This window comes from Rhinolophus hipposideros (assembly GCF_964194185.1).
Source record: "Rhinolophus hipposideros genome assembly, chromosome: 19".
NCBI lineage: Eukaryota > Metazoa > Chordata > Mammalia > Chiroptera > Rhinolophidae > Rhinolophus > Rhinolophus hipposideros.
In genome coordinates this window covers 31,136,256-31,153,455 of record NC_138065.1, presented here as the reverse complement: position 1 = coordinate 31,153,455, position 17,200 = coordinate 31,136,256, and the positions used below count along the sequence as shown (strand labels likewise).

The following is a 17,200-nucleotide window of genomic DNA, read 5'->3' as shown; positions in this document are numbered from 1 at the left end:
TTTATTGGTTCACATCTTTTAAATTTAATGTATCCAACATTTCTTGCATGGCTGTCATGTTCTTGATACTGAAAGCACAGAAATGTGGTAGATGTAGGTCTTGCCTTGAGTCAAGAGGGGGGTGAACCCCTAGCCTAGCAGCTAGTGAGAAGATGGAGCTCTGTGGCCTCTCACGAAGGGGGTCCAATCTGTGTGCCTTCTTCAGTTTCTGGGGCAGGAACTTAAGTAATCTGGGTCGGGGGGGGCAGTGGACACGGTTCCAACCCACATCACAGATAGAAAATGAACTCAGAGGTTGAGACTATCTCAATACTGTGTATTACAGTATTTGGGACATAAGTGCTAGAGTGAAAATAAGCTCTAAGTGAGTTGACCAGTCCCCCAAAAATCCAAAAGCAGGGAATTTGGTTTGGCTCAGATGGTGGTTTCTAAGCCAGAAATAGAAATCCTCATTTTCTTTCCAGACTCAGCTTCTAGCATGTTTCTAGGGGATATTGACCTAATTGGGGTGTCCTTGAGATAAGACCCCCATTTAAGTGATCCCCAACTATGGGACACTCCCCTATCTAAAACAGAGGTAGTCCTAAAGCAACTGCTGATTAACTGGGTTGAGACTATAGCTGGGACTGTCCCTGGTTGGCTGGGCGGGTTTGGGGGCCACCCTGAGCCATTCCCACATGGCTCCATGGGACCTGATCCTTAGGGTCTGGTCTACATCCTGCCAGAACTTTTGCTGGATTCAGCTCTAGTCATTGCGATTGAATTTTCTAGGAGCTTCCTCAGGTTCCTTCCTGAGGAAAGGAGGTAAAGAGAGAAAACTTGACTACCACTCCCCCAACTCCTAACTTTTTGTCCGTGTTGAGCTCATCTTCCTGGTTCCAGTGCAGTTGGTTACAAACAGGAAGCAAGGATGCCCAGAGAGGGGAACGAAGTGTGTGACCTGTTCATCACCTGTCTGAGACTATCCCGGGTTGAAGTGAGGTCATCACATCTGCCCTGTTGCCTTGAGATTCGCATTCTGCTGACTCTTCTACAATATTACCCAGCCCATGGCTCACAACCCAAGGGGAAAGACACGTATTTCCTGATTTTCTAGCTCCCCACCTGCCTCATGGCTGTGAGGCCAGGCTCCCAAACATGTAGCCTAAATCAACCTTGCTGTAGAGTGCTTTCCAGGAAGACCTAGCTTTTCTATCTCCTACAGCTAGTCAGCTGAAATTAGGTCCTAGTGTTACAATGACTCTCCTCTGTTACTCCAGAGATCTGCTTTGCTTGAGAGAAATCAGGACGGTTTGAATTCGTATGGTACTTGGATAGCGGATCAATAAGAAATCGAACCCCCTTTGCTTCCTCCCTGGAGGTCCTTGAACTAGTCAAGAACATTGTGGCTGATGACCGGGTGCAGTTCCACGTCTTGAGTGCCTTTGAGCCCCTGCCTGTCAGCCCCTCTGATGATCAGGCATTGGGCTACCAGCTGCTCCGCCAGACCTTACCGTCAGTCTTCCCGGAAATCAACATTGTTGCCCCAGGTAATGACTTCATCAGCTGTGGCTGGAGGGAGGTGGGGGCTGGAACTCTTTCCTAACCAATGTCCACTGCTCCACCCCCACCCCAGCTGTTCAGCCTGAAAACAGCTGGCTGCTTCCCCTCCTGATGAGACTGGAACTGTATTTTCCCCTCCGAGTGGAAGTGAGAGAGCAAACAGGAAAGGAGTGGAAACAATAAATTAGGTCAGGCAAGCCTGGGTTCTTGCTTAACCTAGGCCAGCCACTCTAGTATGGAGGAGAGGATCAGCCCAGACTCCCCATCCTCTGGAGGAACCACAGAGAGGGCCAAGTTCCCGCCAGTCTGGTTCCAATCAATAGCCGAGTTCAGAGTTGGAAGCCCAGCAACACCTCCTGGCCTACACCTTTTGCATTAACCTCCTTCTGTTCTGCCAACAGCAACGCCTCTATGCACCTTCCCCAGTCTTCCAACATACTTTCCTATCTACACTGCGTAGACAGTGGTTCTTAAATTTAAAAGTGGAAGAGGGTCCCCTAAGGAATTTATTAAAATGCAGATTACCTGGACCTATTCCCAAAGATTTGGGTTTACCAACTCTGGAGAGGACCCTGAAATCTGCCTTTAAAGCAACTACCCTCAGGGATTCTGACACCAGATGACGGCTGGCCACAATTAAAGGATGTCAGTCTATGATGTGAGGAGACGCTCTAATGTTAAAAGCTGGGTCCAGTTTCCTTTTATCTAGGTTTAGTTATTTATGGGTTCCCTCAAACATTGTATAAGCTCGTCTTTAGGACCTGCCCTTCTCCTTGGCATGGGTGCTTCAAAAGCTTACAGTGAAATTCTACATCCACAAACGCAGGCGTGAAAAACACAGCCTTGTATTTTTAATCAACTTAAATCTGACTGTAATCCCCACTCCTTGAAATTCAACCTCAGACATTTTTGAGGACTCCAAGGACCCCCATCACCACTAGCTTGAATCAGACCCTCAAGGTCTTATGTAGCAACATAACATTGGAGTCCCTTATCTAGAGGTCATTGGTCCTTGTGGTTACCTCTGAGACATCCATTGTCCTAGCTACAAGGTCACTTCAGGTTGGAGATTTCCTCCGATTCATTCCCTGACCTGTTTGGGGAGTGGGATCTTTGATTCTAGACCTAAGATCCCACCTCCCTGAAGATAGCAGGCAGCCATCCCCTCTGCAATCTGCCACCTCCTCACATTCCTGCAACAGAACAGGACCTGGGTCCCCACAATCCAGGGACCCTGGCCCTCACCATCCCATATTCTCTCTTGGCCCTCAAAGGCTTTCTACCCTACCCTCTCCCTTTTGGGACATCTGCTATAATCCCATCGACAGAGTTAGGCTCTTACAGAAAAAGATAGGCAGCAATCAACTGGTAGAAATCCCTCAAGCAAGCAATTGAGAAGAGCCTAGTTACCCATTTGAAACCAGCAGTAGAAAATAAAACAAAAGACAAGTTAATATCTCATATCATCCCACCATACTTTAGTTGATGCTCCAAGGGGTCTTTTCCCAAAGAACACTCCTACTAGGGACAAGTCCCAGCCCCAGCTGGGGAGTGGGATGAACTGTTTCAGAAAAATAGGACACTGAAGAGTACCCTGGGACTTCCCAGACCTGAGGTTTGATTCCCAGAAGACAGCGGGTGAGAATAACAGGAAGTTATATTTCACTTTAAGGGGATTGAATTTTATAACAGTAAAGTTCACCAGAGGGTGTTTATTTCTGACCTAGGATGATACAGAAGAAAGTCAAGGCAATAAAGAAGTGATATCTAGATTTTTGGCTATCTAGATTTCTAAAATAGCTTGACTATGTGTATGAAATGAGGGTCTTGGCCTCCCTGATCTCCATGGAGAGAGGACACTTAGCTTTGAACCATTCGAGAAGTATCTCACTAATGCCATAAGGAGGAGCTTACATGTTTCTGGCTGAAATGGTATTTCAGTAAGGTTCTGAGAATGGCTAAGCTGAAGGACAAATATCCATAGCTGCCGGTTCCCAGGAGGGCGCAGGCCTTGCTCTGCAGTGACCAGCCAGCCCACCTCCCATCACTTCCTTGGCTTGGTTGCTCACATAAAACTCCATTCCTCTTGATCTTCCCTTTCTAGGTACTTGTATTGCCAACACAGACAGCCGACACTATGTGAACCTCACCACTGGCATCTACCGGTTCAACCCCATCTACCTGCAGCCTCAAGATTTCCGTAGGTGAGTGAGTAAAACAGGCCTGATACAGCTGACCTGTACCTTTCCTACCCCTTTCTCCTGACAGTCCATAGAATAGGGGAAGGCCAGGGCTTGCACAAACTAAAATGGAGACATTGTAGAAGCCACTGGCCAGCTTTCCTCATTGCCAGAGTCTTGCCTCTCCCCAGAATGGATGGGAATTGGCCACTATTTCTCATGGGATGGAGATAAAGAAGATGATTGGAGAGAATCTGGTGGAATTAGGACCCTGGGTGCTGATCCCAGCTCTTTCTCCCTTTGGGAGAGTGCTTACCCTCTGGATCTGATTTTCTCCCCAAAAAGGGGAGACTCCAGAGTTCTTGATTACCACTCAGTAAAATGCAGACACAGGTGAAGTCAAAGGTGGGCATGTGCTTTGAATTCTCAGAAGAAAACACACGATAGGAATCTAAGACATGATCACCCATTTTAACTGCTGCGTGAATCACTATTTTGTGAGTTCTTCAGCAAATTTTAAATCTGGGGTGTGGAGGGATAATTTTCATTTACCTCTCTGCTCCTTGTCATATCCAGACCTGATTTCCCCACAACAAGTCAGTTGCCAACAGAATGTGGTTTGTTTGTTTGTTTGTTTTTTGGCTTGTTTTAATGGAGGGACAGGTAGCTACTCTTTATTTCCTTTCATCTTTGAAGTTACATGTGTAGTTCTGTTGTGTGTTGTGTGGTGTTATGTTATGTTGTGTGGAGGCAGGTTGTGGGCATGAGATGTGATAGTAAAGTCCCTAGGTGAAGTAGAGAATCCCATAGTTACCCTGGGCAGTCGCTCTTCTTGTCCCCCTTGTGCCTCTAGTAATGTGAAGATGGGGGTGGGAGTAGCGCTGGCTTAGAGATAAGTCTCGCTGGGGACCCTGACCTAAGAGAAAGAGAATTAGAAAGATCATTTCCCCTCAGAGGAGAAATTATTTGAGTGATTCCAGACCAGGAGATGATTTTGAATTCCTCAGGGATTTTCTATTATTTACCCTTACTGTTCTTTGCCGTGGGAACAGATCTCAGAAACATGACCAATATGTCATATAAAACTTCACTTCTTACAAATGGCATCTCCCACCTTGCTACCTACCCCTGGAGGGTCAGAGGCCAGTGGCTTCAGGGGGTTATGGAGTGGGGGGCAGTGCTCTGTAATAACACTTGTGCTTCAGCAGTGGGCTCTCTCCTCTCTTCCCCAAATCTCTTCCTCAGCATTCATGGATTCAACGAGAAAATCTCAGTCCAAGCCTATGAGAACCAGGTGAAATTCATCTTTGAATTTATCCAAAATGCTGACACAGACCTGGAGCGGGCTCCTCACCAGCATGAATTATGAGGTCCAACTGAATGGGGGGATGCCTCCCCGTGGGCCAAGACTAACCCCAGGGGGAAACCAATGTTGACAAAACTTTGAGTCAAAACCCAAAGTTGTAATACACTCCCATCTATCTTGGTCACTCCTAAATTCACCCAAAAACAAGGCCAAGGAGTCAGGGAGGCCCAGCAGGAATCTTGCTTCTCCCTTCCTTCCAACATATCCATGCTCAACTGACCCGCTTTTTCTGCCTTTTGTCCCTGTCTTAGAAGTTATCTGGTTTGTCTGTCTTATGCTGGTTATTTAACTGCTCCAGACCCCAGGCCTGACTTACCAAGTGCAGATTTGGAAAACCTTAACCAGGTGTTACCTGCTGGAACTATTTTATGTAGGGCACTCTTGCCAGGCTACTTCTCTGTGGCTTATATATTTCTTCTTGCTGTAACTTCCTTTCGGTTTCCCCCCCTCTCTTCTTGGATTACATAGCTGGCTCTTCATCTCTCCTCTCCTGCCCCTGCATCTTGCCCCCACCCTTCAATTTATTCTATAGGACTTAGTCAAATGTGATACTACCTTAATTACCACAACAATTGGCCAAATAAAGTGATCTATGCAGCTTCAGCTGGTCACTGAGGGGTGAAAAGGGCAGCGGGCTTTGGAGGAATCCCAAACCTCTAGGTTCTGGAGCCTGGAGAACAGTCTCTGTCCTTAGGCTCCTCCCAAGGGCTCCTTAGGCTTTGCTCCCTCCCTGCCCTTTCCTGCCACCTGCTGTTGCTGTCCTTCCCCAGAAGGCATTAATGTGTGGAAATATTTCTGTGGCACCTCTTATGGGCTGGGATCTCCAGGGAAGGGCACTCATGATACAGTCTCTCAGAGAAGCCCAGGACCAACAGGGCCCTGGCGCTGGCCTCACATCCTGGTTCCGACTTATCAAAGGGAAGTGAAAGGCATGGGGCAGAGGAGGGAACTGGCTTGAAGACCTCTGCTGTGGCTTGTGGGGCATGAGGAGGAGCAAGTTGTCTTCCCTCAGGAGACAGATGGCAGAGCTCCTGTCTTTTCCTGGAATCCAACCCTGAGCATACTTGAATGTGCTCAGTAGCTGCCAGGTAAGGGGCATTGGAAAGGAGCATTTCTTGGTTCAAGGCTGGGAGCTGTGCTTTGTGGATCACAAGGTTGTTGAGGTCACGGAGAGAGAAACAGAGAGAGCTGGGACTTGAGAGGCTTCCCCTTTCTTTGCTGACCAGACAAGGACCTTCCATGCCCTCCTGGGGTTTGACAGCAATAGGCACCTTTTCCCTTCTCACAACTTTCGACCCTCTCCTGACCCCAATTCATTACCTCCCTCCTATGGCTATAATCTATTCCTTGGAGCTCAGGCTTAATGAAAAGTATTAGAAACACAGTGCTGGGATTATTTGAGCTTTTTTGCTACTGCCCCTAAGATTCACATTCCTTTCCTCACCTTCCCTTTTTTGGCCAATTCAGTACTTATTCAGCCTTTGTTTAAGAGTGAGTTCAAGAACAAAAATAATCCTTCACATTTATACAGAGCTATAACTGAGTGTTTTCAGACACCTTATCTCGTCGGATCCCAACAAGAGCCCCGTGAAGAAGGTGCTGTTACCCCTTCTTACGGGGGAGGAATGGGTTCTCAGAGAGGTTACACGTCTATGTAGCTGGGCGTTAGACATCTAACCCATGTCACCTGGCCCCGAACTCACTCTTACTCCGTGATGCTAAGTTATTGATGGAACCTACTTCCCATTGATTATTTTATTTAATCCTGGCAACAACTCTAAGGTATTATTGGCCCTATATTGCAGAAGAAGCAGCTGGATACTCAAAGGTTAAGTATTTGTCTAAGGTCATGCAGATGTTAGGGGCAGAGTCTACCTGAATTCAATGCCTATGCTAATTATACGGAAGAGGAAACTGAGACTCAGAGGAGTCATTTACCCAAGATCACATAGTTCTTAGGAGGCAGCACCAGAATTCCAAAGCAGGTCAAAAATCCCCAAGTTCAATGCTTTTTCAATTGCACTGCACTGTCTGTCCCAAGAACCTGTGGTTTGTGGCTCATTCATTCTGGTCCAGGGCAATCTCAAAGACAAAGGCTGTCCTACTGTAGTTTTAGTTCTTAGCTCAAGCTGTCTATGTCACTCTCCCTTTGCCACCATTTCTTACCACCCCCAGCCCCAGCTCCTAGGTTCAGCATTTCTCCCTTCTCTGAGTTTCGGGACAGCCAGGTCTCTAAAGATCCATGAGATAACTAGGAAAAGAATAAGCAGGGGACCTGGTCCCCATCTGTTCTCACACTCTCTTCTAGCATCAGAAAGGATAGTCATCTGAGTCCCAGAGTGGGAAGGAAGAGCCCTTGAGAGGGAACTACTCCAAATCCTGGCTCTGAGAACACAGACACTGCAGCCCTATGGCCCTGGAGGCTTTTCTGGAGAGAGTGGCTGAAAGTGCTGGCCAGGCTAGGACAACATGAGCCCTAAGACTCTGGGCAGGATGGGGCAAGCGATCTGGGACTTTCCTCAACCCCTACCCCCATCCATTTACTACTCCCCAAATCTACCTTGGGGAACTCCAGCAGTCAATCAAAGGTACACCCTACACCGCCATCAAGCACTTAGCTCAGGATTCTTATACTCACTCCCTAAGGTTGGAAGGAAAACAAAATATTCATAAGCAAAGAGAATAAGAAAGAAAAGGAATAAAGTTTGGCTGGAGTCCCTTGATTTTGAAATTGGGTTGCTAAAAAAACTTGACATTCTAGATCCAGTATTATTTTTTTCCAGAGGAGATAATAGGAAGAGACTGAAGGAGACTCAAGGGAGCTGTGCTTTGTAGATCACAAAGTTCCTACTGAAGAGCTAAACACTTTATTAATTTTTTGAAATTTTAAATCTAATTAAATATTTTTATAAAAACAAAACTATTTACAATTTTAGTGTTCAATGTCCATGTAGTTGCCAATTAAGAGGATAAGTATCATGTTTCATATATGTTACATCTAGACCTACAAATATAAAAGTGTTCCTCAGCCACCATGTGCAATGTTGCAAATAACTACACTAATTTATGAGTACTTCCAGAACCAGAAGTTGGAAATCAAAAAGGAACAAGAAAATGAATGTTCAACACTACTGGGAAATAACATGTCATACAGGAATCTATTGTAGTCATGCTACCTGAGAGGAAGGATTTGACAAGTCAATTTTCTTTTTTCTTACCTAAGCACTTTAATAGCTCAGTTCCTCCCTGCACTTCAAAACCATGTCTGTCTCCAAGTTCACACTGACATAAGCCACAAAATTTCAGTGTTCAGATGTATTTTTTTTTTTCTGAAAACATAGGGCAAGATATATGAAGAATTGTTTCTCTAAAGCCTGAACTGTGTTAGTCTCAAGAGTATGTGTTTAGGGTGACCAGTTGCTCTGTGCTGAGTACTGAATCCCAAGTGACAGAAACACCCCTGGGCTTTAATAGATTTAATTTTTTTTTATGGTTGTAATATATGGTACCTTCTAAAGCAAGAAGCCCAGGGCAGGGGCTCTCTTGCCCAGATCTAAGAGATAAGGTCTTATTTTATATATCCCATTGTACCTGGGCTGGGAAATCAGGAAGTCCTCTGTGGTGAGGAGGCCATGAATAAGCTAAGACTTCAAGATTGAATAAGAGTGATGCAATATACAGAGAACCCTAAAGAGTCCAGCAAAAACTATTAGAACTGATAAATGAATTCAGTAAAGTAGCAGGATACAAAACTAATATTCAGAAATCAATTGCATTTTTATACACCAATAGTGAACTATCAGAAAGAGAAATTAAGAAAATAATCCCATTTACAATTGCATCAAAAAAAAAAAATCTAGGAATAAACTTAACCAAGGAGGTAAAAGATCTATACTTGGAAAATTATAAGCATTGAAAAAAGAAATTGAAGAAGATACAAATAAGTGAAAGTATATACCGTGCTCATGGATAGGAAGAATTAACATTGTTAAAATTTCCAGGGTGGCCCGATGACTCAGTTGGTTAGAGCTCAAGCTCTGAACAACAGGGTTGCCGGTTCAATTCCCACATGGGATGGTGGGCTGCGCCCTCCACAACTAGATTGAAGACAACAAGCTGCCACTGATCTGCTGGAGGGGTGGCTGGATGTCTCAGTTAATTAGAATGCGGGCTCTCAACAACAAGGTTGCTGGTTCACTTCCCATCCATAGGCTGTGTCCCCTGAAACTAAAGACTGAAAACGGCAACTGGACTTGGAGCTGGGCTGCGCCCTCCACAACTAGACTGAAGGACAATGATTTGGAACTGATGGGCCCTGGAGAAACATACTGTTCCCCAGTATTCCCCAATAAAAATTAAAAAATAAATTTTTTTTCAGTATTACCCAATACAGTCCCTATCAAAATACCAATGGCATTTTTCACAGAACTAGAACAAACAGTCCTAAAATTTATATGGAACTGTAAAAGACCCTAAATAGCCACAGCAATCTTGAGAAAGAACAAAGTTGGAGGTATCACAATACCTGATATCAAACTGTATTAATCAAACCTATAGTAATCAAAGCAGCATGGTACTGGCATAAAAACAGACACATAGGTCAATGGAACAGAATAGAGAGCCCAGAAATAAACCCAGACCTACATGGTCAATTTAATCTATGACAAAGGAGGGAAGAATATACAGTGGGGTAAAGACAGTCTCTTCAATAAATGATATTGGGAAAACTGGACAGATACATGCCAAAAAATGAAATGAGACCACCTTCTTACACCATGTATAAGAATAAACTCAAAATAGATTAAAGACTTAAATGTAAGACCTGCAACCATAAAACTAAAAGAATACATTGGCAGTAAACTCTCTGACACTACTCTTAGTAGAATTTTTTTGGCTATGTCTCCTCAGGCGAGGGAAGCAAGAGAAATAAATAAAGAAATAGGACTAATCAAACTGAAAAGTTTTTGCACGGCAAAGGAAACCAACAAAATGAAAAAACCTATTGAATGGGAGATGATATTCACCAATGATGTATTCAATAAGGGTTTAATATCCAAAACATGTAAGAAATTCATACAATTTAACACCAAAAAGACAAATAATCCAATTTAAAAATGGGCAGAGGACCTGAATAGGACATTTCTCCAAAGAGGACACACAGAGGGCCAATAGACATATGAAAAGATGCCAACCCAACGTCACTCATCATCACAGAAATGCAAATTAAAACCACAATGAGATATCACCTCACACCTGTCAGAATGGCGATCATCAATAAATCAACAAACAAGTGTTGGTGAGGATGTGGAGAAAAGGGAACACTTGTGCACTGTGGGTGAGATTGTAAATTGGTGCAGCCACTATGGAAAGCAGTATGGAGGTTCCTCAAAACAATTAAAAATAGAACTACCATATGACCCAGAAATCCCACTTTGGGGTATTTATCCAAAGAAATCCAAAACACTAATTTGAAAAGATGTATGAATCCCTATGTTCACTGCAGCATTATTTACAATAGCCAAGATGTGGAAGCAACCTAAGTGTCCATCAGTAGACTATTGGGTAAAAAAGATGTGGAACATATAAACAATGGAATATTATTCAGCCATAAAGAAGGATGAAATCTTACCATTTGCAACAACATGGATGGACCTAGATGATATTATGCTCAGTGAAATAATTCAAACAGATAAAGACAAATACCATATGATTTCACTTATATGTGGAATCTAAAGAACAAAATAAATGAACAAACAAAACAGAAACAAATTCATAGATACAGAGAACAAACTGATGGTTGCCAGAGGGGAGGGTGGAAAAGGTGAAGGGATTAAGAAGTACAAATTGGCAGTTCCAAATTGTCATGAGGGGATGTAAAGTATAGCACAGAGTCAAAAATATTGTAATAACTATGTATGGTGCCAGGTGGGTACTAGACCTATTGGGGGAATCACGTCATAAATTATATAAAAGTCTAACCACTGTGCTGTGCACCTGAAACTAATAATATTGAACGTCGCTGTAATTAAAACTTTTTTAAAAATTTTTTTAAGATTGAATAAGAGTTAACAAGTCAAAGAGTTGAGGGGAGGGTGCCAGAGAAAGATAGAGTGCACAGAGACTATGAGGCAAATGATAGCATGATACCTTCAGGAAACTGAAAGGAGACCTGTTTGGGCCTTGTAAGTCAGGGCTTTCACTTACGGACAATAGGAAAGGGAAGAATAGGTAAGAGGTTGTTTCTTCCTTCTTTCCTTCCTTCCATCTTTCCGATCTGTTCTTCCTTTTATTCCTTCTTTCTAACATTTATATAGTGATTCCTATATACCCTGTGATATCCAAAACGATATACGTAACTCACATAAGAAACTCATTTAATCCTAATAATTAACCTATGAGGTATGCCACTGTGATATAACAGTTGAAAAATCAAGTCAGTGGACTGGAGAAGGCTCAGTGGATTAAAAAATTATTTAGGTTAATCATTAAGGAAATGCAAATAAAACTGCAAAATTATACCCTAGGTTGGCCATAATCAAAGGGAAAAAAAAGGAAAATAACAAGTGTTGGTAAGGGGGAAATTGGAAACCTTATACATTTGCTGGTGAGAATGTAAAATAGTGCAGCTGCTGCAGAAACAGTTTGTTCTTCAAAAAGTTAAACATAGAACTGCTGTATCACCCAGCAATTCCACTCCTAAGTATATTCTCAAAAGAATTGAAAACAGGTATTCAAACAAAAGTTTATACACCAATGCTCATAGCACACTATTCATAATAGTCAAAAGGTAGAAACAACCCATGTGTCCATCAGCAGATGAACAGATAAACAAATGTGGTCTATACATACTATGGACTGTTATTCAGCCATAAACAGGAATGAAGTACTCATACATGCTACAACATGGATGAACCTTGAAAAACTTATGTGTACTGAAAGAAGCCAGACACAAAGGTCACCTATTGTATGGTCCCACTTATATGAAATGTTCAGAATAGGGAAGTCCATAGAGACAGAAAGCAGACCAGTGGTTGCCCAGAGCTAGGGGACGGGGGGAATTGCGAGTGACTGCTTAATGGGTAAGAAGTTTCCTTTTGGGGTGATGAAAATGTCTTGGAACTAAATAGAGATGATGGTTGTACAACACCGAATATAATAAATGCCAATAGATTGTATGCTATAATTTTATGTTATGTGAATTAATTTTATGTTATGTGAATTTTACTTCAATAAAAAAATCAATCAAAAAAGTTGGAGGTGGAGTCAATGGATGGCACTTGGTGACTGATGGGTGGTGGGCTGGGGGGGAAGTAGAGGAAGGAGTCAAAAATGGTAAACTTGAGCAAATAGGAGATTAACTCCATTTACTGAGATGGGGAAGACTAAAGAAGGAGAAATATCTAGGAGATGATGAGCTCCATTTTGGATATAACAGGTTGAAAGTGCTGAGACATCCAAGTCTAGAGCTCAGAAAAAATATCTAAGACAAAGATATTTGGGAGTCATTAACATAGCACTGTAAATTGATGCTAGGAGAGTGAATGAGACTCAATATCTAAGGGTCTGATCAAGGAAGAAGAATCAAATTTGTACGTTTAAATTCAAATGTTACAAATATATGGTGATGGAAGGAGAACTGACTCTGGGTGGTGAACACACAATGGGATTTATAGATGATATAATACAGAATTGTACACCTGAAATCTATGTAAATTTACTAACAATTGTCACCCCAATAAATTTAATTAATTTAAAAAAATTCAAATGTTAAAAGACACATCTGATAGGAACTGTTATCCAAAACGTTCAAAAACTCTTCAAACTCCACAGTAAGAAAAAAACAATCCAATTTTAAAATGGGCCAAAGACCTTAACAGACACCTCACCAAAGATATTCAGATGGTAAATAAGCATATGAAAAACTGCTCACATCATATGTCATCAGGCAAATGCAAATTAAAACAACAATGTGATACCACCACACACTTATTACAATGACCAAAATCTGAAACACTGATAACACCAAAATCCGGCAAGGATGTGGAGCAACAGGAACTCATACATTGCTAGTGGAAATGCAAAATGGTAGGGCCACTTTGGAAGACAATTTGGTGGGTTCTTAACAAAACTAAAACATACTCTTACTATGCAGTCCAGCAATCGTGCTCCTTGATATTTACCCAAAGGAGTTGAAAACTTACATCTACATGTGTATATTTATAACAGCTTTATTCATAATTACCAAAACTTGGAAGCAACCAAGATATCCTTCAGTAGGTGAGTGGATAAATAAACTGTGGTGCCTCCAGACAGTGCAATATTATTCAGTGATAACAAAGAAGAGCTATCAAGCAATGAAAAGACATGGAGGAAACTTAAATGTAGATTACTAAGTGAAAGAAGGCAATCTGAAAAGGCTACATACGGTGTGATTCCAACTGTATGACATTCTGGAAAAGACAAAACTATGGAGACAGAAAAAATATCAATGGCTGTGGGGAGGGGACTATAGATAGGCAGAGCACAGAGGATTTTTAGGGCAGTGACAACACTCTATGATGTTACAATAATAAATATATATCATTATACATTTGTCCAAACCCATGGAATGTACATCCAAGAGTGAACCCTAAGGTAATCTATAAACTTTGGGTGATTATGATGTGTCAATATTGGTTCATCCTTGATGGAAAATGTACCACTCTGCTGAGTGATGTTGATAATGGGGGCGGCTATTCATAAATGAAGGTAGGGGGTTTATGGGAAATCTCTGTGCCTTCCTCTCAATTATGTTGTAAACATAAAACCATGCTTTAAAAAAAATAGTCTTAAAAAAATTAGTATGTGTCAACAAACATCACAGAAATTTTAAAACATAAGACATTTAAAAAATTAATATAAATTGTAAAATATGAAGTTTCTGGGCTCAAGGACCTTGTAATCTAGTTGGCGAAACAAAACCAACACATAAAATAAGTGCTTGTAAAATGAGTCCTAAGCTACGTAACTTTTCATATCATCAAAGACTACCATTCCGTCTTTTACCCTTTACTTCTCTACAGGTACCCAGCCATATACTGAATCATCTGCTGTTCCCTGAAACTGCCACATTCTCCCTTGCCTGCCTGCCATTTCACTCTGTTTCCTCTAAGTAGAATGACTTTCTCCTCTGTTTTTAATTCTTTTAGATACATGCCTAGCAGTGGAATTGCTGGGTGATATGGTAATCCTACGTTTAACTCTGAGGAAACAACAAACTTTCGGTAGCAGCTGCACCATTTTCCATTCCCACCAGCAACTGTACAAGGGTTCCCATTTCTCCACATCCTCGACAACACTTATTTTCTGTTTTTTGCTCTTTATTTTTTTTAGGGGCAACCAAGTAGATGTGAAGTGGTACCCCACTGTGATTTGATTTGCACTTCCCTAATGACTAACCTAAACTTTTTAATCCGTCTACCTTTTTCCAACCCACTGACTTGATTTTGACCTGTTATATTGCAACAGCCTACTTAATAGGGTAATTATTAGGATTAAGTGAGTTAATATATAAATTCATATAGGAAGATTCACTTGAAGCATCTCCGTGTCTTTGAAGACTGTCAGAGCCTTCTCAGATAAAGATCAATGCTGCCTCGAATGACAAAGATCTATTTTTGTTAAAGCACCCCAGGAGGTTCTCATATGCAGCCCTGGTTGAGAACCACCAAATTGAGGCACTGTTCCCCAAATTGGCTAGATTATGGGAGTCATGTGTGGCACTAATTAAAAGGGTGGATTTCCTGGCCCAGCCCCAGATCTTTGGAAACAATTTCCAGGAGAGAGGCCTGGAAATCTATATTTTAAAACAAGTACCTACAGGTGATTCCTATGACCAGGCCAGTTTAGGAAACCCTGAGCTAGTGGATAATCAAAAGGCAGTAAACACGGAGGGCTGGTTGAAACTAGATAATATGGTTTGCTAAATACAATCTTCTTGCACCCTGGCTCTGGAAAGATAAAGCTTACTGTCATTGGCTGATGAGTCACTACGGGGATGCTGCTCCTCAGATTAGCTCCCCACGGGCCTCCACGTGTGGACACTGCCCATCTTTAACCCTTTGCGTTTAGGAGTGCCCTCACACTATGAAGTCTAGGCTTCAGTATGAGTCCCAGAGAACCTGGGCTGCCCCTTCCAGATGCCTAGTCCCTGTTTGTGGCTCTTCTTTTTCAGTGAAATCAAAATATCCCTACTATGTGCAGGAAATGTTCCAAATGTGGTATTACCACTAACCCTCACAGCATGTCTGAGAAAGGGGGTAGTATCTCCATTGCACAGATGTAGCTCAGATATAGAGCAGTTTGCCCAAAGTCACACACCTCATGTGGCTGAGCATAGATAGATTCAGACCCATGTGATTGCAAAGCTGTGGCACTTTCCACTCTGTCTCTCAAAGATGACTTCTCTACCTCCAGTTATATTCACCAGACTATTTTGCTTGCTGCTAAGGCTTCCCAGATATACCCAGTAATTTCAGAACTACAGCTCCAAAATACCTGGAACCATCCTGCTAGAGGAATCTCAGGGAAGGAATCCAGGGACCGTTGGGAAAGAGGAGATCTGTTAGAAGCACAGACAGTAGTGAGAGCAGCTAGCTCTGAACACAGATGGCCATACTTCCCCATCCCACCCCCATCACTACATCCTCCGAGGACTGAATGAAGCCGGAAGGGGATATCACCTCAGCTCTGGGTAGCAGGAAAGAAGTTGACCTCTGAGAGGGAGATAGCAGGGGAGGAGTTATAGCAAGGGGAAAAATGGGAGGGGGGTACCCTTTCCCAGGAGAAACAAAAGACAGAAAAGTTTCCAGCCACATCAGGCTAGTCTTGTGACTATACTATGCTAGTCAGGGATCCAGAATTTATAGGGCTCTGGAAATTTATTACATTTCAGGATGAGTATCCAGTTGGTCCATGGAGAAGCCATTGGTAGACAGCAGCTATCCGTGAAGGAAAGCAATGGGGCCTGGTGGACCTCAGGATGGAGGCAAAATGAACTATATATTAGGAAAAGCACCAAGCAAGACTGAAGAAGGCTGCCCCACAGAGGTACTGCCCTCAAGGTTCTCCACAGGCTCCTGGCAGTAATCAGTACCTCTCTCTTCCCCCAAATCTTCCACCTCCACCAATAACCTCATATTCTAAGTGAAAACACTGTGCTTGCTACACAAAAGCCATTTCATCACACATCTCATCTTTCTCCAACTAGACTGCTACCCCAAGCTCATCCTATATAGAAAATTCTGGAGCTACAACTAGCCTCATTGTCTTCTGGTGGACCTGGGGAAGGGATGCTGTGAATTTGTTAGGGTGTTGCAAGGGGGTTGGTCAGAGATTTCTGACATGGTAGCAAGTATAACTGAAAGAGGAGGAGGGGACACTAGAGAGAAAGACAGTAACAGAAAAATGCTGTAAAATGCAACATACCTGGGGAAAGACTTCCTGGAAAAGAAAGGGCTGGCAGTGACTTAACGGTTTTCCATCTTCACGATGGACATTACAGGCCATGAGGAAGTTAAAGCCATGATGTCTGGTAAAAAAAAAAGAAGAAGAAAAGAAAAAGAAAAAAATGGATAAAACCCTGCAACTAAAGGGACCTCCCTCAGAAAGGGAAAAGTATTTCTAAGGCTAGATGTGCTCTTTGGCTAACAAGCTTTAAGAGAGGGTATGTCTTTTTTTTTTTTTTTTAATTTATTGGGGTGACAATTGTTAGTAAATTTACATAGATTTCAGGTGTACAATTCTGTATTACATCATCTATAAATCCCATTGTGTGTTCACCACCCAGAGTCAGTTCTCCTTCCATCACCATATATTTGATCCCCCTTACTCTCATCTCCCACCCCCTTGCCCCTTAACCTCTGGTAACCACTAAACTATTGTCTGTGTCTATGGAGAGGGTATGTCTTGATGTAGGAGGAGGGCCTACATGAACTTGGGGTGTCTTGTCATATAAAGATCCACTGTGATGATCCCTCTCACTGTCTCCTTGACACCACAATCCCCGCCACCCCAACTGAGTCTCTTTCTGAAGCATCTGGCAGGCTGCTTGCTACCTGCTGCTAGCTCCTGT

The 17,200-nt window shown here is 42.6% G+C and overlaps 1 protein-coding gene across 5 annotated transcripts in view; it reads left to right on the top strand.

Annotated features, from left to right (window-relative positions):
- PM20D1 (peptidase M20 domain containing 1) overlaps positions 1–16,157 on the top strand; it is a gene marked incomplete at its 3' end in the record, with an annotated part of 30,689 nt that extends 14,532 nt beyond the window's left edge. The window contains exons 11-14 of one of the 5 annotated variants that reach the window (XM_081025603.1): positions 1,361–1,529; positions 3,647–3,746; positions 4,968–5,092; positions 9,300–9,470. In XM_081025603.1, the coding sequence (XP_080881729.1) occupies positions 1,361–1,529; positions 3,647–3,746; positions 4,968–5,091 (393 nt within the window). Of the gene's footprint in view, positions 1–1,360; positions 1,530–3,646; positions 3,747–4,967; positions 6,614–9,299; positions 10,814–16,021 lie in introns of those variants that run through there. The other 4 variants (XM_081025604.1, XM_081025602.1, XM_081025601.1 and 1 more) reach the window with 4 other exon arrangements.
- Positions 16,158–17,200: the final 1,043 nt, after the last annotated feature.